General features: G+C 35.3%; 1 protein-coding gene across 3 annotated transcripts in view; it reads right to left on the bottom strand.

Moving 5' to 3' along the window:
• The window catches only part of GrlHz (Gustatory receptor-like Holozoa), a 235172-nt gene that overhangs the window by 165535 nt on the left and 44874 nt on the right, over positions 1 to 24763 (bottom strand). For all 3 annotated transcript variants that reach the window (XM_090381276.1, XM_090381277.1, XM_090381278.1), the window contains exon 4: positions 9350 to 9532. In XM_090381276.1, coding sequence (XP_090237402.1) covers positions 9350 to 9532 — 183 coding nt within the window. The remainder of the gene's footprint in view (positions 1 to 9349; positions 9533 to 24763) is intronic.

The raw sequence follows: 24763 nt of genomic DNA, 5'->3' as shown, positions 1-24763 counted from the left end.
ATTTCCAAGCAGAAGAAAAAACACCTTTGGAATAAGAAAGTGAAAAAAGGTGGCAAAGAATAGGAGTAAGTTCAGGAGCACAGGTTTTGAGAACAAATGGAGAAATACCATCGGGACCTGGAGCTTTCTTAACATCAAGATTCGTCAAAGTCCTTCTAACATCCTTTTGATGGAGGACCACAGGAGGCATTGAATGGAGGGTGTTGGGAATGGTGGGAGGTGTTTTACCAAGATCATTAATACATGAGTTGGAAGAAAAATGAGATGCTAGCAGGTCAGCTTTATCCTTGGCTGAAGTGGCAACAGATCCATCTGGTTTGGACAGAGGTGTGAGCAGAGATGGGCAAAGTTGAGGCCAATAGCTTTGGCAAGAGACCAGAATGCTCGGCTACCATTAGGGCAAGAAGCAAGTTTTCTACTCTTAGCCTGTTCGAAGTCTAGTTTGGATTGATTAATAACTGCTTTACAATTGTTGCGAGCTTTGGTGTAGGCAGAAAATGAAACTGAAGAAATAGAAACAAGCCAATTACGACATGCAACATTCTTCTCTTGAACAGCCTTAGCACATTTATTGGAAAACCAAGGTTTAGATAAAGGACGAGATTTTAAAATGGAGTGTGGGATAAAGGATTCCATTCCTGCAAGAATAATTTCACTGACACGATCTGAGCAAATGTTGACATCAGAAGTTTTGAAACAGTAATCCGACCAAGGAAAAGAAGTCTCGCAGGTCATCCCATTTTGCATTCTTGTAATGCCAAACAACACAAATAGGGAATAGAAAGTTCCATTGGAGAAGAGACGATCACCGAGTTGTGATCTGAAGTGCCTAAAAGACCTCTCAAATTGACCGTGTACTTAGGAGGGTTGTTTGTGAGAAAAAGATCAAGTGTATTGGCTGTATGATTAGGATTATCTGGTATTCTTGTAGGTAAATGAACAATCTGTGCAAGGTCATTAGTAATTGCAAAAGCCTCAGCATCTCGACCAGCTGGGTCGGTGTGACTAGAAAACGGGAGCCAGCTGGAATTGTGAACATTAAAATCACCAAGGAAAATTACCTCACTGTTAGGAAAGTTGGACTGGAGAAAGTTAAGTTGCAAAGAGAGGAAGTCAAAGAGCTCCAAGTGATTAGTGGAGTTGGGAGAACAGTAGAGACAACAGATGAATTTGACACAATGAGGTAGAGAGATTTTAAGCCAGATAAGATCAAAGAAAGGAGATTCCAAATTGCCAAGTCTCTGACAGGGAATATCAGAACGGACATATGCACAAGTACCACCTTTGAGATGAAAGGAATCATAACAGCGGATAATTTGGGCATCTGAGATGAGCAGTAGTTGAATCAACTGATAACAGATTCTGTCAGAAAAAGTAGATGGGGTTTGGCAGACTGAAAGTGGAAATGGACATCGTTGAGATTAGAATTGAGACCACGTATATTTGTGAAATGAATTAGGAAGTGCTTGGGAGGTTTAAATCTTTTCGCAGAGAAGCTTGCTCTATTAGTTTGACAATTCATGGTATATTCAATAGTGAGAAAAAGTGGGTGGGACATGCTGTATGAAGTAATGAAATTTTTGGATATGGCGTACACACGGTAAGAATATACCCAGATCCTTGACATAACGTGGCCTCGACAATGCTTCCCACACACACACACACTACTCGGACTCCCTCCAGTCACTATTTGGCAGAGTAGAGGTAACAAGATTATACACTAGCTTATCCGGAAGCCTCCTAGAGAGTTACCAGTAGGTTCGGTCCGGTGTACTAACTAGTGGCTGGCCTGCGAACACCATTTTAGAGCTGTACACTCGAAATGTAAGGAATATTGGATCTCGCCACGATGTTCATCATAACCTCAAAAGTCACCAATCATACTGCATGATGGAAGAGATAGGGAAGGGTTTACCGGAACTTAGCTCTAGAGACTAAACATGGGTTCCACCACTTCTAGCCTCCAATAAGCAAAGTGGTGGTATTGCACCGGTTGATGAGAGTCATCTACCACCTAGTACTGCCTGGTAACATAGAGGAATGGCATTCCTCCATGTGGTGTGGGCTCCACACCTCGACCCCTGCTTACGTTGGTTCACACCTGGGTGGTCACCCACTATGTACTTGTGCATGGAGGTTATATCCAGGATTACATATACCCAGGTTATACCCAGGTTTGCTTTTCATAGCTGCTTTACAGAACTCATTTTTCAATTGTGGTGATGAAGAATATTTTACAGATTTTAAGACAAATATGTATTTTGTTTGAAGTTTGGAAAAAGTAGTGAAAGACTACTTTTTTTTTAAGTTACAGAAAGCCTGTGCCACAGAAGTAATAAGCAGAGCAACAGTATTCACATGGTAGAAACATTGAGGGTATGGGGGAAAAAAAAGTGGTTGATTCATTCTTTCCCAATCGACAATCTAACAGCAAGCATTGTTACAGATATGCTTAATGGGAAAGCTGACTGACATTAGAACAAGATTATTGTTATGGGATTTGTCTACCAGTTCAAATTTGAATTGGAAAGGGTTCATCACATTATGACATGAGCCAAGTGTGTGCAAGATGGGCAATTTCCATGATTTCTCAATGATGCTGTTGTTGCTGATATTGATTTTACAGTATTAGTGCCTTAAGGAATATTTCACCAACCTCAGTGACTTTTTTTTTTTTTTTTTTATCACTCATAACTGCCTGTGATGATTATGGATTAAATTCACTTCCTGAAGAAATTTTATATACCTTCTTTTATATCTTCATCTGGAAAAGTGAAGCACAGTTTTTTTTTTTTTTTTTTTTATTCTGAAAGGAGGCATGATTCACTGGAACACATAAGAAAATTGTGAATGTTGAATATGACACAAGGATACTCAAAACTCATTTGTTTTCTAAGCCATACAAAAAGGCTGCAGCTCAGTAACTTAAGATATACAGGAATTTTGCAAAAGAGGGACAAGGAAGTGATTATCCCATTATATGAGGGACATTTGAAAAGTTCATAGCCTGAATATGAAGGGTTTATTTAATGAGTCTGGTAACGTTACTTTTCAACACAGTCCCCTTTAGGTCGATACACTTTTGCCACCAATGTTGCAACATGTTAGTTCCCTCTCTGAAGATGGATATTAATTGTTAATATCCTAGAACATTCTATAAATTTAAAAAGAAGATACAGGTTGAAACTCACGTTTGGAATAATCACAAGAAATGACTGAATCCCTGAAATATATAAATGTCAAAGATGTAATTGATTCTACTGGCCACTGGCACTGGTAGAATCATGGAACCAAATACATGCAATTACATTTTAAAAATTTTGATAAAAAATTCTGCTTCGTGTTTTCTACAGCATCAGCTTTATTTGCCAGAGGTTCAACCAATACAATCGGACCTCTCTTTAACGGACTTTTATATAGCAAACCTTTTTGATTTCCCCTTGGTCATTACATTGAAAACAGTTTCCATATAATGAAGAAAATTTCCATATAATGAACTGATTTTGAGAGACCTGGGTAAGCATTGTTTGAACCTCTGGCAATAAAGCTGATGCTGTAGAAAACATGAATTAAAAGCTAAAAGGACTAAGAATTAAGAGCTAAAACATTGTACAATGTGTTGCCTATAAAACTCTGCAGGAAGAAACTAGTCAGCCATGGCGTGGATAGAAAAAGATGAAAGGTTTTGGGGAAGGTATTTGCCCAGCAGTGGGACAGCAATGGCTAAGAAAAAGTAAAACCTTTACAACCATAACTACTGTACCGAGAAGTCACACTAATCAACTGCTATCTACATGTCCGCAGCCATTGGCAAAGATTAAAGCATATTCCCGATGCAGACACTGGCTCTGGTCAGCTTGTTTGCTACTGTAAGCAGCCTATTAGAGAATTAGGAGAGAGTGATTTTCCTTTATCCCGGAAATTCATCTGTTGTTTTGCAGAAATGAGTCATCCACACTTTCACTAAATTTCATCTGCCTATGTTTACATGATAGGTACAAGTGGTGCCTAAATCAGTTTTGTTTTATCTGCTGTGCAAGTAACCTTACAGTGTCTAAGAAGAAATCCTTGAGTGTATGAAAAAGTGGAAGTGTTTAATAGTGTAGATCAGGGCATTAAAAAAAAAAAAAAAAGAAATTACTTTAAAATTTGGTATTCCTGCCAGTAGTGTGTTAACCATTCTGAAAAATGTGTTTTGATTTTTAAACTGTTTGAGGAAACAGGACCCAGTCGGAAGCGTGTGAAATTATGCCTGTGTGAAGATGTAGATGAAGCAGTTGTTTAAGTGGATGAAGTTGATTTGAGACCAAAACATGCCGGTATCAGGGCCATTAATAAAAGAAAAGGCTTTGGAGTACACATCTTTTCTGGGGCATAAAACATTCCAAGCCAGTTCTGGTTGGCTGGACAAATTTAAAACGCACCATGGCTTACTCAAAAAAGTTATTTCTGATAAAAGTGGAGTTGCAATCGAAGAAGACTATACCCATTAGAAAGAAACAGTTTTGAAAAAAAATTATGGAGGACTATGAGCCAAAAGACATATTCAACACTGATGAAACGTCTTATTTTTTAAATGTTTACAGAACAAGACATTGACTTTTAAAGGTGATAAATGTTTAGGTGGTAAAAATATTAAGGAGAGAATTATAGTCTTGGTTGGTGCAAATATGGCTGGTAATGAAAAACTGTAAAAAGTTGTAATAATATGTATGTATAATAAATTAATACATACATATTATTACAACAGCTACAACAAAAAATCTTAGATGCCAAGTGAAATTTCTGAGCAGTGGATTTTAAATTTTGATAGAAAGATGATGAAAGAAAACAGAAAAATTGTGTTGATTGTCAACAACTGTCCTACCCACCTTCAGTTGGTTATTTCGAAACTTAAAAGTGTGAAGCTTGTTTACTTCCTTCCAAATACATCATCTAAACTGCAGTCAAAGGACCAAGGATTTAAAAATACACTACCAAAGGCGCATACTAAAAAAAAAAAATTATACTGAGAATAGAAACAAACCAACCTATAGATTCTGTTACAGAATTGCAGATGTGCATATCACAGTTGGTGAAAGTGTGGAGTAAATATGTGATGGAAACAGCAATTAAGAATTGTTAGGCAAAAGCAGGTTTTGTAAAAACACTAATTAACAGTGATGAAAGGGATAAACTATTGCAAGACATTGAGCAATCTTAGGAAGAGTTCCAATTGAAGTTTGATCAGTGGAGAAATTGTTCTTGATGAATTTTTAGGAGTTGATTTTTTTTTTTTGGTAGTTGTTGGCGCATAGGCTTCTGTGGCCATAACGCACCTCCCAAGGTTTTTTGCAGTACGTTGATCCAAGCCCGAGGCGGGAATCGAACCCGCGACCTTTGGGTTGCCAGGCAGGCACTTTACCCACCTGGCTAGCCCGGTCGGCCCTAGGAGTTGATAATGATGTCATAGTAGCTGAATATCCGAGTGACTCCAAATTTCTGGAGCATATTTAAAGAACTAGTGACAATATCAATGATGAGTTAAATGAAAATGGGGGCAATATTAAACCTTCCAAACAAAAAATGTTGGCAGCATTTGAAACTTTGCGTCAAGGCCTTCAGTGGGAAGAAAATGTAACAGAAAATATATTTGAATGTTTAAACAAATGCAAACATTTTTATGAATGGTGTACAGTAGAATCCAGTGTACAACAAAAACATAACCAAATATTTTACGACGTAATTCTTAAAAAGTCTAATATATTGTAAGTAGTCATTTCTTAACAATATGTATGTATTAATAAATTAATTACTTTAAAATGTTAAAAAATTTATTCATTCCTACTTATTTCTGATTTATTTTCCATCTTTTACAGAATATATTTCTAAATGTTGAATTATAGTATTTTTCATTGTTGAAAAAGTCATTTCTTTAAAACGAAATTTATGTCTAACGAAATTTTTCAAGGGAACGATCGATTTCATTATATAGAGGTCTGACTGTATATTTCAATAAATAGAAGGTTGTGAGGGTACAGTGCATCTGATGTGAAAGATTAAATCACAAAGACAAAAATCAAATTATTGATGAAGAAAAAATTCACACACACATTACCTGCATTCAATTTGGATCACAGAGAGACTTTCTGATCTCACTGAAGACAAAGCACTGAGTACTCAGGCTTGGGCTTATGTTTGAATAATGGTATTTGTCTCTAAACTGAACACAAGTCCAAGTCTTATTCCCAAGTATTCAACACTCAGTCTTTAGTGAGAGCAGAAAGTTTCTCCATGATCAAAATCTAATACAGGTAATGCATAGAAATTTTGATTTTATTTCAACTGCTGCACTGAAATATCTCTGAAATCCTCTATATAATACTGTAAATAATTTCTAATTTGACTAAACCTTGCTAGCTCCTGCAATGTAACCCATGCATACAGTTTTAAAGCTTAATCACTTAATTAAAAATTTAATCACTTAATGAAATATTTAGAACAAGAAGATACAGCTCTTACTGAACTGTTATTTTAAACTGAATCAAAACAAGAATTTAAAAGAAAAGCAAGAAATCTTGGTCAAACAAAAATCATCTTTTTGAAGAATTTTCAAAATTTTATCTTTTTAACACAATAAACATTGTGTTAAAAAGATAAAATTCAAATAATTATCATTTCATTTTTTGCTTTTTTATTTCAGTATTTGTTCATCTTTAAAATACATATAATATCTGACTGACTTTAAATTTGTTGAAAATAACTATATATTTGTTTAATGTATTATGTATTTCTTTCAAGCACCTGTTATAACTGAAATAACTTTATTTTTCTCTCCAGGTTATCCGACAGGTCAATCAGTTCCATAATAGTCGTAGGAAAGTATTGTATTGTACTGTACTGTACTTGGAAAGAGACAAGGTCAACCAATGTATACCAATAAAGGTTTGCAATCCAGGGCCCTACTTCAAAACATCATGGTAATTCAAATTATATAATCATCAGATAAAATTACATTGTGCTGTGTTCTCAGTTAACGTATCTCAAAAATTTTAGTAACATAAATACAATGTTCTATATCAGTGGTTCTCAAGCTTTTTTTTGCTTGTGGCCCACCCCTCATTGTTTAATTATAATAAATGTAATATTTATAATAAATATGTACTTTATCAACTGCACTTTTTATTTATAACATCTATTATTTGTTTATAATATAAGGAATAATAATAAAAAATGGTTTATAACTACAATCTTCATTTATAATAGAATTTTTACTCATATAATATTGTTTATTCACAATATACAATTATGTTCCTAACAAAAAAAATATTACAATAATATTATTGTTGTATAGTAACGAATGGGCCTGGTGTACTGGTTGAGAGAACAAATATAGACACGTATAATTATAACCCAGTTTAATGTAAAATATACTAACAGGCAGTAGCTTTTGAGACTGGCATGTCTCTTTATCAACTGAAATTCAAATACAAATACAATGGATAAGTGCAATGAGCGGAGTGAGGTATGTCAATCATGTACCATTGTTGTTGCACGGACGTGCGCTGTTTTTACTCCACTGATCATCTAGCATTAAAACAGTTGTCTCTAGAATGGGGTGTAGACGTATGCCTTTGTGGCGGTTTATTGCCTTTGGATTGTTTAATATGTTAAGTGACTCTAGCCATAGGCGGTGGCGAAAGTGTCGTGAGTGGCCTACTATTTCAGTCACGCTTGGGATCAAGATCGTGGTCGGTGGCCCAAAAATGTTTCGGCATACGTCTACACCCCATTCTAGAGACAACTGTTTTAATGCTAGATGATCAGTGGAGTAAAAACAGCGCACGTCCATGCAACAACAATGGCACATGACTGACGTGCCTCACTCCGCTCATTGCACTTATCCATTGTATTTGTATTTGAATTTCAGTTGATAAAGAGACATGCCAGTCTCAAAAGCTACTGCCTGTTAGTATATTTTACATTAAACTGGGTTATAATTATACGTGTCTATATTTGTTCTCTCAATATTATTGTCCTTTAGTTTAGTGAGATCCTTACGGATCTCACTATTTTTTTATTATTAATAAATAAAATTATTAATAATAATTTTATTTTGAAGCGAACTTTCCGTGGCCTACTTAACAGTTTCCATGGCCCCTAATTTTACGACTTTTACCTGTGGCCCCTCAGAAATATGGCATGGTCCCTGTTGAGAACCACTGTTCTATATTATTAAAAGCAAAATGCACGTTACCCAACAATGCATAGCTAACTAATAACGTGCTGACTATTCCACAATTACTGGCTGTGGCAGAGTCAGTTGACTGATTTTGGTAACACTGTGCCATCTCAAATTGTTTTGTCATGTACGATAAAGCACAACTCTTACACAAATGCAAATTACATGGATCCTTAGATACACAAGTTTGTTCTTTATTATTATTAGTTTTTAAATAGTTCAGGTACTTAAACTTCTACAATTAGTAGTACCAGATATAGAGGGTTTATATATTGTAATTATACTATGTAGTATTATAATAGCATTTTGTTTATATAAGTAACATTTTTTAGCTTTATCTTACCATTGAAAGAATATATATGTTGAAATATATATCATATTTAATCATTATTGAACTTGCACAGTGTTCAACTTAAATGGAAACCTATGGAATGAATTAACCATGTAAGATGGGGGGAACTACTGTAACGAGAAACATTATGAGAACTTTAACTATTATCATTTAAATCTGGAATAACTCACAGGAGAAACTCTACTCCCTCTGTTAGAGACCTGGTCAAGTACAACCTCAATTGAAGAAGCCATTAAGAAGTCTGGGTTCAAACCAGTCTCTGACTAGATATGATTTGAGACCTCTACAAACTATGGCAGTGAGAGTGGTGGGAAGGGAGGAGGGGGGGGTTGATTATATATGATAGTGCGATACTGTTATACTATAGCAAATCCACAGAATGTTTACTTCTCAGTATAACTATCCTTTGTTCCTTAGTATAACAATCCTTTGTAAGTTCATGGCACTTCCTATTAATTTCGCAAACACAGAAAGAAATTGAACAGTACTATCTTGTCAACATTATGAATTTCAAATTCTTGGGTAGTTCCAGAGGTAAGAATAGAATAAGAATCAATTATTTTATGGCTATTAATAAAAAACTGAGTAGCTATTAGTCGTAAAATACCATAGGGAGTGGGGACTTAAAAAATATGCTTTTATAAAAAATCTCTTTCAGAAAAACATACCTTTTATATAGTTGAACAACATAAAAATATTTTTTTAATAATAAAAATGAATATATAGCATATTTTTTCAAATACTTAGGCGTACTACAAAACATAAGGTTGACTTACATCTTTTGGTGTATATTTTTCATAAGAAATTAAGCCATTTCTTCGAAAACATGCAGCCAATTGAAGAATATATCCAAGGAGTATTAAGGATACAGCAATAACTGTGTACATAATATTGAGTATTCGAGCCCCTATTCCTGAATTTTCGGGGCGACTCACATTGAGAAATGGTCGCCATCCTAACTAAAGAAAAAAATAATTATAAAAAATTGTAATATTTATATTTAATAATCAAACATCACATTAAATGACTATATTGTATCCTTAGATTAAGGTGTTCACATTCCAAAACTGAAATCTACGAGAATCTAGCAGTATAAAAGCAGTATAAAAAAAAAATTAAGTTCATAAGTTATGAAAATTTCAATTTCAAGCTGTGGAAAAGCAATTTCATTAAAACTGGTTCAGCTGGACAAGATACATGCCATACTAAAGTGAAATTACTTAAAATTGACATAACTACATAGTACTTCTAAACTCCTTTAGTCTGGCAATCCAAAATTCAAAACCTCCCAGAGTTCAGCAAATAAATATACAAATACAGGCAGTTCCCACTTCACGAGTTTCTGGGTTTACGAGATGTTTTTTTTTTTTTTTAAGTATCAACAAAATCGAAAATATGAACATTAATTGCAAAAAATGAATATTAAAAATTCATAAATACCAAATTTCAAACCATGCGCGTAGCTATACAATACAGTGCACCTCACTTTTCGATATTAATCCATTCCAGAGACACTATCGTATCGTGAAAATAATGTAATGTGAGCCCAATAACACATTGTTTTCTGGTAATTCATTCCATGACCTCGGAAGTTGAAATTCCGCTATATAACTCTCTAAAAGGTCGTTTTTTAAGTGTAAATTGTATTAGTTTCCAATTCAAATCACTAAAATGTACTACACTTTCATTGTTGTCATATGTTTTGTTATAAGAACCAATTTTGAATGGTTGTGTGATAATTTTCTAAAGCACATTTCTGGAGGTCATGACCATAAAACAATAAAAACAATTTGCAGTTCCCGGTTATTGGGCTTTTCTGTTAGTGCATCTAATTATAAACTGGTAGTAAACTTGATGTTATTGCATTTGCGATAATACCTATAGTTGGAATTGTATAAGTTTTTAAGACATTATGGTGAAATTTTTCCCCTTTACTGAAATCTTCAATCATATAAAAGACAAATTTTCAGAATCTTCTCTTCATTCCTTTTTTATAAGCTTCCTAAACTTGTTACTCCATGCAAATCATGTTAGTTGCAATTTGTGAGTTCCATTATAAATGCTTATGCATGCAACTGAAATTTATAAAGAAAAGAGATTATCTTGGAAACAAATGCCTCTTAAAGCATTCCTGCAGAAGATGACTCCTTGGGCAACAAACTGAGTGCCAAGCCAATAATGAGTGATCAACAAGTGTGCATTTAGTCGATGATGATGAATAAACATTCTTTAAAATTTGTAAGTCATAAATAATTTTTTTATTATTATAATTTGCTTGATTTTACAGGCTACGTTTTCATTTCTTTGGATAAATCAATCATTGTTTAAACAAACTAATTAGTTAACTAATTTCATTATTAAGAAAGTAACCCCTATTTTTAGCATTATGTCTATGGGAAATAAATTCCCGCTTTACAAGTTTTCACTTTACGAGTGAGCACTAGGAACGAATTAACTCGTAAAGTCGGGAACTACCTGTATATAGAAAACAAATAACCAGGAAAAAACTACAGTTACCAAAATGGCTGCTTCAGCTTAAAGCACACTGAGCTCTCACATTTCAGAGTTAAATCTTTTTTTTAAAGTCTTCAGTCAGCAGCTAGCTCTATATAAAGTATATTTACGTTTAAATAAGAGACTATTAAATAGCACTAATGAAGAAGTTCAACAAAGTGTACCTCCAATACTATAGCAATTCATTAAAAAGTGGAATTGTTAAAGCAATCTGATGCAAATGCATGAATAAAGTACTTATGTGAAAATAATGAAGTTGGATCACAACATTATAACATTACAAAGCAGAAAGGAAAACTGTTAAAGATATCAACTTAATTTTACAGGTATGGTATACCCATAAATATAAGGGAAGAAAGAATATTTGCTGATGCTATAGAGGCAATATTAGGTGGGTCACAAAACTTCTAGTTTTGTGAAACTAGAAGGAAGGAAACACAGATTAACAGTTTAAGAGAAGCCACAGACAAAGGTGTAAGTAATTCCTGAGCTTCTATTAGAACATACAACAAGCCTGAAAAGCAATGTGTTGGGGATTTCAAAGCCTGCAGGAACAAGCAAATACATGGGCTGTGTTAGGTTGACTAAGATAAAAACAGTTAAATATACACTTGCACATACACTAAAGCCAGGAGCACAGTAAATAAATTTGAAGTACTCATTAAGTAATAAAATGTGGACATTATAGTGATATCGGTGCGAATCAGACATAAGGTATGCAGAATTTGAATATGGGGAGTACAATGTATACAGAAAGGTTGGCATAAGAAGCACATAACTTAGGCAGTGCATCCAGTTCACAAGGGTGGCCAGTGCAGTGTGGAGCAGTTTGGTTTGACATAAGCAATAGTGAAAATAAGAATGAGAGTAGCAGTGTGTTATAGGTTAAAAGACAGTGATGAGAATTATGAACAACTGTACAGCCACACAGAGTGGGCAAGTAAATCAGACTGTCTTATAATGGGGATTTTAACCTTCTACATAGACTGGAACTTGTAGATTGGTCACTCACACAGTAGTAAGGGTTTTATGGATTTATTGGATGTCTGTTTTCTAACCAGCATGTTAGCCAGCAACAAGAGAATGAAATAATCTTGGTGTGATTATCATCAGCTACTCTTCACATATTAAGAGTCTTTATAAAAAAGCCAGCAAGTAACAGTATTCACAGTGTATTGATATGGGATTTACTTAAATATGTAACCACTGTTACGGGAAGGGCTTTTTCTTTCTTAAAGGTGACTACAGTAGCCTCAGACAGTTTTAAATTCTGTGCAGTGGAACCAACTGGTGATGTCACCAACAGAAAATTCTAAATGGAAAGCATTCAGGGAAGTTTTTTACGCCAACTAAGAGATACTCTGCAAGGCTGACATCTAAATGGATGTCAGACAAACTAATGAGACTCATAGCAGAGAAGAAAAATGCATGGAGTGGATATAAATTAACATGTAGCAGAAAACTACTCGGCAATCATGTCAACAAAGGAGTTCAAGAAAGCTAGAGCAGATTACTAGACGTCTCTGGGAATACAAAGAATTCCTCATGAATGTAAACACTAGAAGGAAGGAAGGAAGGGAATGAATTACATTGCTCCACTATATATGAATGGTTTAAATGGTGATCCTAATCAGGTTGATGACAAACTCAATAGGTATTTTGCATCTACATTCACATGTGAGGAATTCTAATGGAAGTGGTTGCCAGAAAACTCTGACAAGGAGCTAAATGATTTTGTGATAACCGAAGGAAAGTGAAACTGTTGAAGCTAAATGTAAAAAAAGGCAGCTGGAGTGGATGGGATCTATCTAGTTATATTAAGGGAGGAAGCAAAGAAGGTAAGCACACCCTCAGTCCAAATTATGAGGGCATTTTTGGAGAATGCCCTCATATGAAGGCATTCTTGGAGAATGCCTTCCTATGAAATGTGCGAATGTATTTCAATTCACAAAGGAGATCAAAGGGTGATATTAGAGACCTGTTAGCAGGACTTCTGTTCCAAGGAAAATAATTGAGTCACTGGTTAAAAGTAATGCAGGATCATCTATTCAGAAATGTAGTTATACTGCAGTCTAATCATGGATTTGTTAAAGGGCGATCTTGTCTGACTGATCTAACTAGATGCTACAATGCAGTAAAAAAGGAACTAGACAAAAATAATTTTGATATCATATACTTAGATTTCAGAAAAGCAGCTTATACCAACTAAGAGATGCTCTGCAAGGCTTACACCTAAATGTCAGGTGAACTAATGAGACTCATGCCAGAGAAGAAAAATGCTGTACAAATTGGAACAGTGTGGCTTTAGGGACAAGATACTGCTATGGAAAAAAAGGATAGTTGAGTGGGAGAAGACAGAGTTGTTATCAATGGGCACTGCTTTCTTGAACAAAAGTTATTAGTGGAGTTGCCCAGGGTTCAGTGCTGGGCTCATTGTTGTTCTCTATATTTATTAATGATGTTGATTGAAAACATATTAGGCTTAATGTCTACGCAGATAATACAAAGATTTGCAGAGTGGTTAATGAGAGTTATTAGGTTATGCCACTATAACAAGATCTATAAAAATTAGGCAGATGTCTTATGTGCAACAGTATAAATTTTTTGGCTAAGGTAAAGAAAGCCCACTAATTGAATTAACTAATTGAATCACGAACAGAGTCATATTGGAAGTTCTGGTGTCATAAAAAATTTTCGTAACGTAGTTTCACTGGTACACTTTTTCGAAGTATGCCGTGCTTCTCGTGTGGGCAACCTTTGCCTTTTTTTTCTTAATAAACAATTTATCCACTAGTCCACCATTGATTCTAAAGAAAAAAGGTTAGGTTAACCCCTCCACTTTGGGAGGGTTTCAAACTCCCATGGGATTAAATTTCTACTCCTGACTGATAACACCCACTGTATGTTTACTGAGTGAGCAACAATACAAAGGCCATTACGGCAAAGTACTTTTACTGGTAAATTTGTCGAACTTTTGTGTGCTCTTGTGTGGACTTTCTTTACCTTCGCCAAATTTTTTTTTTTGAAATCTAGGTATATGATGTCAAAATTATTTTTTTCATCCAGTTCCTTTGTTACTGTGTCATAGTATCCAATCAGATTGGTCAGACAAGATCACCCCTTAACAAATCCATGCTGTGACTTCAAAGTAACTCTTGCACATACCTCAAGAGTTCTTACCTGTTACCCCAACAGGACATATTATCTAGATGTTCTGGGGGCAGAAACGTTTCAAGTGAGTGGGTAGCTAATGCTAGGGAAGCGAGCCTAAAAAACTTCAAGGGTTGTGTTAGGGTTGTTAAATATACAAGAACAGTAAGTCTTAATTGTTTATATAGTAATGTTAGAAATGTCGTCAATAAAATAAGCGAATTTGAACTGCTGGTTAAAACAAGTAATGCGGACAGGACATAATAGGGCTTACGGAGACGTGGTGCCACCCGGAAATTGGGGATGATGAGTTTCAGTACGGCTTCTATAATGTATTTAGGAAGGATAGGATAGAAAGAAGGGGTGGTGGGGTAATGCTTCTTATCAGAAACAGCCTGAGTGCGACGATAGCTTTCCTGGATTCAGATGTTTCACATGCTAGTATAGAATCTGTATGGTGTGAGATAGTTGGAAACAAAGGTATAATGCGAATAGGAGTAATCTACAGACCAGATGATTGTGAAGATTATGACAAAAGCCTCTACATGCAAATGGAATGGGCAAGTAAGCGTCAATGTCTTATTATGGGTGATTTCAATTTGCCTCTAATTTATTGGAGAAAATGGGAAGGAAACTCGACATAGGGAACAAAATTTTTAAATCAACTAGATGACTGTTATTTGAATCAACATGACAGGGAAAGTACTAGAGAATCCTAGACCTCATCATCACCCATGAATCAGATGACATAACAGGGCTGACAGTAGAGGAACCAGTAGCAGGAAGTGATCACGGAGTTCTACGGTGGATGACAATGAGAGAGGTAGCAGCAATAAAAAGCAAAGGAATGGGTTTTAATTTCAGAAAAGGAAATTACAATGCCTTAAGGTACTACATGGCCTCTATTAACTGGGTAGATATCGCAAAGAGAATGAATACAATTGAACTGTGGTATGCTTTTAAAACATTAATCACAGATGCCTCGAATGCGTATTTACCATTAAAAAAATACTCCACAAGGAGGGTTCCAAGTTGGATGAATAGTGAAGCTGCAACATTACTTGAGCAGAAAAAGGTGACATGGAAAGGTTACAGAGCAGTAAAAAGTACTGATGCCTATAACAGCTACAAGATGATCTGTGATAGAGCCACAGAAAAGGTTTGACAGGCAAAGGCAGTTTATGAGAAAGCACTAGCAAACAGAGCAAAGAGGGGGATAAGGAATTCTTCACATATATAAATGCCAAGAAGAGCAGGACAAACCAGATCGGACCTTTACGTAAGGGAAAGGGGATGGTATTAAATACACCAGCTGCCGTTGCAGATGAACTCAATAGTTATTTTGCATCGATATTTACAAATGAAAAACCTTTTGTGGAAATGGGAAATTGTGGGAGCGAAGTTGAAAAATATGTAATTAATGATATTGAAATTTCGCAAGATTATTTAATGAAAAAACGTTCGAGCCTACAGGCCAGTAAGGCTTCTGGAGTTGATGGAATATATCCTATAATCTTAAGGGAGGCAGCAAGTGAGTGGATTGAATCATTGAGGCTAATTATGTGAGCATCACTAGACTCTGGGGAGATTCCCTTGGATTGGAAAAGTGCCAATGTATCTCCCATACATAAGGGTAGCTCTGAGAGTGAAGTGGAAATTATCGACCTGTCAGTCTGACTTCAGTGGTAGGGAAAATCACGGAGGCAATGATCAAGGGTGGAATTCAGGATCATTTGTTAGTCACGGAACACTTTCCATCTCACAATATATTTATGGAACACAAGTTTAGCAGGAGCCAAAGAACTGTTTGCTAATATTTTATTACATATGACTCACTCTGCATCAGGAGCATCTTTATTTCCAACACACGTAAAGCCAAAATTCAAATAACTGTCATAATACTTTCGCTTTGGTCTTTTATTAATTAGTTCCTCTTTTTCACTTCTGATTTTTTGAGAAAAAAAGGCTGCAATTTTCATGCTCACATTGAAGTGTGACAATATTGTGTTCGTTTTAATTGACCACAGTTGCACTACTAGAAGTGCTTGCTTCTCATTTTAAAGTTCCTTTTTTCAACCAAAAATCCATGGTCATTTATTTGATAATAATATTTTAAAATATTGATAATTATCAAAAAAATATTTATACAAGTGAATTTAATTATGCTTACTAGTTTTCCGCACTATTACTGACTTGCTGTGCAAACATGCAAGAACGTGTCAGCAGAAGGCTACTTTGTTTCATCCACCCGAACGATGCATGATATTGGTTTGCTTCCCCCCCCCCCCCCAGCCTGTCTACTCCAGGATAAATTGCATATGAATGGCATATTAGACCACTACATTGCTACTTTTTCGTAGATGTCATTACATCTACGCATACTTCTATATGCAAAGCGCGCCAAAATAAAGTGTTCTCAAGTGTATTTGATTAGTTGATGCCAGTACAGTATATTAATAACAAAAAAATTTTTAAATTAGAATGATACAAAAGTGGTGTGTGCTACAAATATGCAAAATTTATTATTATTTTTTTTTTAATTATTAATTAGGATTTTTCACAGAACACAGTTTGGGAAACGCTGATCTAGAAAGTTAAAATCCCCTTACAAGACAATCTGATTTACTGGCCCACTATCTGTCTGTACAGCTGTTCATTATACTTGTCACTGTGTTTAGACCAGTGTTTCTCAATCTTTTTTTTTAATTATCGGCTCCCTAAAGGGCTTTTTAGACAATTTTTTTTTTCCTAATCTAATATTTTAAAAATAATTATTTTTAATTATTTTATTTTTAACAATTTTTAATATTTTTAAATTTTAAACAAGAAAATACTTTATACTTATTCCTTTTTATTCAATGATCTCTGAGCCTGATGCTTCTTAGCTAAAAGTTCAATGTTCGGTATGAGGTTAGTAAGTTTAATTCTAATGTCTCCTCTTGAACATATATCAATTCTGTTTCTTTCCTTTGTTAATATTTTATTTACTGAACTAAAACCACTTTCAACCATATAAGATGTTGGAAAACAAAGAAGTACTTTGGCCATTTCAAACCATATTGTTGGATAAAGAAGTTAAGTTGTTTTTGATCCCCACAACTCAGCCATTTCCCCTTTTTCAAATTTATATTTGCATTATTCATTACATTTTAATTCAATGAGTTCTTGAATTTCCTCACTAACAGAATTTCTTCACTAGTTAAAAGTAATGCAGGATCATCTAGACAGAAATGTAGTTATACTGCAGTCTCATCATGGATTTTTTAAAGGGCGATCTTGTCTGACTGATCTGACTAAATGCTACGATGCAGTAACAAAGGAACTAGACAAAAATAATTTTTATATCATATATACTTAGATTTTAGAAAAGCAGCTAATACCAACTAAAAGATACTCTGCAAGGCTTACACCTAAATGCCAGATGAACTAATGAGACTCATGGCAGAGAAGAAAAATGCTGTAAAAATTCGAGCAGTGTGGCTTTAGGGACAAGATACTAATATCCGGAATCACATCCAACTGGATCTAACATCCATGGCTTCACTTCCAAAGAAAATAAATCTGAAAATCTATTTTTCATTTCACCTTTTAAAGAATGCAAATGATATGAATAATTCTTAAGATCATTCTCGGTGAGAGATTCATTGATTTCAGCTAACTCTTGAATACCATGAAATTGCTTTCTCATTAAATTGCTTTCAAATATTTCCAGTTTTTCAGTGAAGGCTTTTAATACATGTGTACAGTCTATCCCTGTAATTAATTTCACTTGAAGTTACCATTAAGTCGTGAAGTTTTTGAAAAATCCAAGCCATATAGTATAGGTTGTTTTTGTGTTTGCTGATCTCTTTGCTAAATCTGTCTCGTTTGCTTTCTAAAAAACTAATTATTGTATCAAAAAGGTTTACAAATCTTGTTAGACAGTTTCATTTAGAAAGTCATCTCACTTCTGTATGTAAAAGAGCCTCACATACTGTTCTTCATTATCAACACAATTTTCTGAAAAGGCGATCATGTTTGCTGTGACTTTATTTTATTGATGGTTTTAATAACTATACTGAGAGATTGATAAAGAATTGGACTAATATTTTTTGCAATCAGATGATGTTGGTACACAATGCAGTATACTGAAAGAGTTTTGGGACATATTTCCTTTAGGTGGGCTATAAATCCTTTATGTCTTCCAACCATGGAGGTAGCACCATCAGTGGCCCAGGATGCCAAATTTTCCTATGGCAGTGTTCTCTCCAGGACCTATCGAATGGGTACACTGCCTGGTGAATTTAACTGACCGCCAGGCTAAAATTTAAGTGATTCTCACGGTACTGTATGGTACTGCTCACTAATCTCAATCAATATTAATTCGAACATGCTATGCAATCGCGATCAATGTAACAGGAGCATATAATGTTAAATTATGCAATTAATTTTTGCTCTGGATCGCTTAAGTCACATTTATAAATAACAGAAGATTTTATAATATTGCAAAGTATTACACTTCCCCACCTGGCTACTTCAGAATGCCACCAGGCTGGCAAAATTTTCTGGGGAGAATACTACAATGGTACTTGTTTTTCATCAAACCATGTTTTTACAGTAGCAAAAATGGATGCTTCAGTGCAGTTGGTTTCTATAAATTTTACAAACAACATCTCTTCTTGCAATTTATAATCATCACAAAAATAACAAATGTATGCAATTAGAAGGGCCTTATTGTCAGTAACTGTGGATTCATCAATCCGAATAGAAAATTTTCTCATTTTAGTTTGTTAATTAGCTGCTCTTCAATGTTAACTGATATCTCATCAATTAGTCTTCTAATTGAATTGTTGCTCAATGGCAATGCATTTAAAATACTGGAAGGATTATGATGCATCACTATTGAAATGACAGTTTCTAATATGCTGGTCATATAACAGTCTCAGCAACTGTATAAACACTACCAGTTTTTGCAATGATTTCTGCAATTTTATAAGATGCAATCATTCCATCGTCATTTGTGTGTTCTTTTTAAATAAGGAAGTAACTGTGTTATGTTGCTCAAAATTCTGTTTTAAAACATTCAATATGTTTACCAACTTTATCAGGATGTTTCTTAATTAAGTGATCTAAAAGTCTTGATGGTTTCATAGCCTCATCTGAAAAAGAAGTATTACACATAAGACACATAGGCTGTCTTGAGTCGAATGGGCTTTCAATAAAACCACAAGCTAGATAGATATTCATCCAGATACTGTCAACACTTTTTCTTTTCGGCATCAACAGTTATAAATTACTGGAATAAGTTGCCTTCATGGGTGGTAGAGGCCGACAGTTTGGGGAAATTCAAAGGTCATCTGGATAGTACTTTCGGGTAAGGGAAGCGCATAGAATGATAGGTTTAATTTTCTTTTTCCTTTTTTTTTTTTTTTTATTAATTATTATTATTTAGTTATTTATTTATTTATTTTAATTTTTTTTTTGTTTTTATCATTGTTTTGTTCGGATTTTTTTTTTTTTTTTTTTTCGGCTGGTGCAGCATAAGCCATAGGCTTTCTTGCACCATGCGGCCGTTACTAATACTAAGTCTTGACATGATTGATGATGGGTTAAATAACTACAAAGAATTAAATAATGAAATATAAACTATTTTTATTTAACTCTCATATCCCATGTCACTTACAAAAGCACTGTGGATCAAAAATAAACAACTTTCACAAGGAAACAAAAATTCAATACTAATTATCGCTTAGAAAGTAGAAACAATAGACTGAAACATTTCCTCATTTCCAAGGTCACAGCTGTTGGAAAGGTGCAAATGCCAAGAATTGTGGAGACATTACCTCTGAAAGCACTCAAGCATTTAATATATATGAAAAGCAAAGGTGGTTGAATTAAACCATGCCCACTATCTTCCTTTTATCAAAATTTCTCACTCACTCCTAATATAATATACTTATATGTTAAAAATCAGTTGTTTCAGGAGGAAAAGAAAACCCAATGAGAGAAATTAAATATTAAGGAATACAATATCGTCGGGTATGGTTTAACTTTGGAGGGCCATAAACCATTGTAATACCCATGATTTTTTTGCCCCCAAAAAACAATTTTTGTCCCCTTGGAGGATATTGTCCTATTGAGAATCCCTAGTTTAGACCTATAACACACTCCTATCCTAATTTTTGTTTTCCCAGTGCTTATATCACACCAAACTGACTCGACATTGCACTAGCCACTGATGTTTAGTAGTAGCAATGGATGCACTGCCATAGATGTTATGTACTTCTTAACTAAGAGTATAATTCTACCCTCGTGTACACATTACACTCCCCATATTGAAATTCTGAATCCTTTATATCTGAGTGACACCAATGTCCCTGATGATTTGATCAGTACTTCAAATTCAAATTTATTTATTATGCTCCTAGAATTAGTGCACATACAAGTATACCTGCAAGTGGTTTTAATCTTATTAACCCTAATACATCCCATGTATTTGCCTGTTCTACAAGGAGTCTCAGCATGTCTTGAAATCAGCAACACCTTGCTTTCTAGGTTGCTACATGTTCCAACAGAAGCAGTGCAAGAATCACTATTAATCTGTGTATCCCTCAAGGATAGCAGTTTTCCAACCCACCGCCTTAACAGCGTCAGCAAATATTCTTCAACCTTTTCTATTTAAGTGTACCCCATCCCTGTAAAAACAGTCTCTCCTGTTAACAAGTACAGACCACGCTGAGAAAAATTCTACCGCATGAACCTTGCAGTTTCTCCAGGGTGTAATTGATTGACAAGGCTCTCATCATGTACTCCTCCTATCATGTCTGGGCAGGTTTGCAGACACTTTCAATCCTAACCCTTAACTTTTTCTCAATGTTGCTCTGTACTTGTTAATTAATGTAACAACTGAACTCCCAGTGGAAGGATTTTTGTGAAATTTTTTATCTGACTCCAAGAAAGTTTTGTCAGGCTATCTCAAATGTCATTATTACACTGAACAACAAATTTTGGGTCATATCTTGTTATGGGCATGAAAGTAAGTTTACTTTATAGATTTTAGGGTGCTAAACACGGAAACAGTTCTTAAAATGGCAAGTTAGCTCATTTTTGATAAAAGAAGTTTTTTATACTTATACAAGGTATTTATATGGCGCCTCCATAGCCAGGTGGGCAGGAGCAGTAGTGAGTAGCACACGCTTCTTGATTAGACCGGGGTCGAGCCCGTGACCACCAAATATGGAGGATATGGAAGGTCAGGGAATGACCACCGCATATCCCCAGCCCGGATAAAGGGTGAGGGTTGGTGTCAGGAAGGGCATCCGGCCGTAAAAATTGCATGCCAAAACAATAAAAAACACTGACCCCAATGGGAAAAGGTGAGGACAAAAAAATAAATAAATTAAAAAAAATACAAGGTATTTATACCTGTATAAAACACATCAAGTTTTCACCTTTCGCTTGTATTCAGCTCCAGGAGCATCCCTCTTCACCATCCAGCAATAATCAGCTAACATAATCACAGTCCATTTGCTTTTGTATTTTTTTTTTTTTTTTTTTTGCATTTAATGTCTATTCCATTTGTTCCATTGCTTCGATGTCTCGATGGAAGCGCTCACCATGTTTGTTGCTGACGGCACCACAGTTTGGCAGGAAGAAATTGAGATGTGAGTGCAAGAAATGCATCTTCAATGACATGTTGCACCCCAGTATTTCATAAGAAGTAATGAGATCTTCCACAAGCTGCCTGTAGTTACCAGCTTTAACATTTCCTAGAAAACCATTTGAAACATTTCGAAAGGCTTTCCACAGTGATTTCTTGCTATCACTAAGGGCACATTCAAACTGTTTGTCTTTGAAAAGTTGCCTTATTTGTGGACCAATGAAAATGCCTACCTTAATCTTCTCTGTACTAAGTCATGGGAATTTCTTTTGCAAGTATGTGAATGCAGGACCATTCACTTCCAAAGCTCTCACGAAATATTTCATGAGCCCCAGTATGATGTGAAGTAGTAGTAGTAGTAATGGAGGTATGTGATGAAAGAGTACGAGCTTATGTAGCATCAGCCAAAGGGGGAAAAAAAAAAATTTCACATATCCATTCCCTCTAAAAGATTGTCCAGTTCCTCCTTGAATTTATTTAAGTTATCAACTTCCACAACGACAGATGGAAGTTTGTTCCCACTGGCTAAAGGCAAATTTCTGCACATCTATTCTACAACTGTCTTTCCTCGATTTGAATTTATGCCCCCTTATGTTTGTAATCTGAGTAAGTGGAAGAATCCCATCAGAATTCAGTGTGCTCAACCCATTCAAAGCCTTATACACCTCAATCAGATCAACTTGCAGGTGCCTAGTCTCCAGCCACTGCAATTTGCAGAACTTAAGCCTTTCTTGGTAAGAGAACCCCTTCGTTCCCCTCACCAACCTTTGTACACGCTCAAGCAACTCTACATCCTTCCTAAAATGAGGCCTCCATACCTGTATGCGGTACTCAAGGCATGGCCTGACCATTGCCTTATACAAAGGGATAATCACCTTCTTTTCCATACTAGCAAAATTCCTGTATATTATTGACAACACCCCATGACCTGCTCTTGCAGCCTTGTCTGCACTGCTCAGAAAACTTCATATCTGACTGCACAATTACTCCCAGGTCTTTTTCATTTTCTAAAACCCTAAGTATAGTACACCATACAGTTGGTATGTTTCTCTGGGGTTACTTCTACCCATATACAGTACTTTGTATTTGTCAATATTAAACTTCAGTTGCCACTTCTCAGCCCATCTGCCCAAATTTTTTAGATCCTGTTGCAGTAGCACACTGTCATTAACAACCCTGCCAACCTTTGTATCATCAGCAAACTTCGACATTAAGCCTGATAGACCCTTTATCAATATCATTGATAAATATACAAAACAATAGTGGGCCTAACACCGAACCCTGGGGGACTCCACTAATAACATTATAAATGATGCTAGAACTAGGGGACATAAATTCAAGTTACGGGGGGGGGGAATGTTTAGATTGGACTGCAGGAAGTTTTATTTTAGTCAGCATGTTATAAATTACTGGAATAAGTTGCCTATATGGGTGGTAGAGGCTGACAGTTTGGAGAAATTCAAAGGTCATCTGGCTAGTACCTTCGGGTGAGGGAAGCACCTAGGATGATAAGCTTAATTTCCTTTTCTTTTATTAATTTTTTTTTTTTTTCTTCCCTTTTTTATCATTGTTTTATTCAGTTTTTTTTTTTTTTGGCTAGTGCAGCATAAGCCATAGGCTTTCCTGCGCCATGCGGCCATTACTAATACTAATTAGTCCACGAAAAGCAGCGGTCATTGATTACCACTCTCTGTCTTCTCCCACTCAACCACCCTTTTATCCATTGTAGCAACTTACCCTTAATACCATACAATTCCAATTTGTAGTCTTCAATGCACAACAGTGTCAAAAGTTTTCCTGAAATCCAAGTATATATAAAAATTATTTTTTGCATCCAGTTCCTTTTTAACCACATCAGAGTATCCAATCAAATTTGTCAGACCAGACTTTTCCCTTAACCCATGCTGTGTCTGAATTATTACTGCAGTTTTGTCTAGATGATCCTACAATGCATCTTTAACCAGTGACTCCATTATTTTCTCGGAAAAGAAGTTAAACTAAATGGTCTGTAGTCACTCGTGTCTGATTTGGAAGCCTTCTAGAGAGTTACCAATAGGTTCGGTCCAGTGTACTAAATTGCAGCCGGCCTGCAAACACCATTTTAGAGCTGTACCCTTGAAATGTAAAGAAGATTGGATCTTGCCACGGTGTCCATCATAGCCTCAAAAGACACCAATCATACTGCTTGCATACCTAGTATTCCCTGATAATGCAGAGGGGTGGCATTTCTCCATGTGGTGTGAGTGCCACACCTCAACCCCTACTTACGTTGGTTCACTCCTGGGTGGTCACCAACAGTGTGTTAGGTGCCGTATTTCAGGACTTGCATATAGGGGTTATATCCAGGGTTATTAACAGTCCCACCATCACTGTTAGATAGCCTGTGATATTCTCTCTGGTGCAAGCAATGGAAGTAATGGTGCAAAGGTGCAAGCAATGGAAATAATGGTATAAAAACTTCAAACCTGATGATATTAATTCAAGCCAACCCATGCCACAAAAGCTTCAACAAAAATGCTCACACATGTGTCTTTTAGTCGTTGCTGCTAATTTGTTTCTGCCTGTGCAGCCTGCTGCCACTAACAAGTTTTAGTTAACAAAGTTGGTTTTCCTGTCTATCTGTAGTCTTAAGGATAAGCGATTTTCTTACACATCTTTCAGATAGAATCAATACAGTAAAATCAAAGTTCTTATATTCACTTTTTATTTTTATATAAATTAAGGTTTAGATTATGTGTATTTTATGTTAATTATAATTACAAAAATCAAAAAAATAAAATTCATGGCAAAAATATTAACCAAATCCTAGTTTGGTTTATCAAAACTAGTTTAGAAGTAAAAAAGAAATAATGGCGTGATATTCTATGGTGTGAAATAATGGTGTGAT

Source organism: Mastigoproctus giganteus, chromosome 9, assembly GCF_048544385.1.
Source record: "Mastigoproctus giganteus isolate SK-2022 chromosome 9, ASM4854438v1, whole genome shotgun sequence".
Taxonomy (NCBI): Eukaryota; Metazoa; Arthropoda; class Arachnida; order Uropygi; family Thelyphonidae; genus Mastigoproctus; species Mastigoproctus giganteus.
Note: the sequence above shows the minus strand (reverse complement) of the source record. Positions and strands in the feature narration are given on the sequence as shown.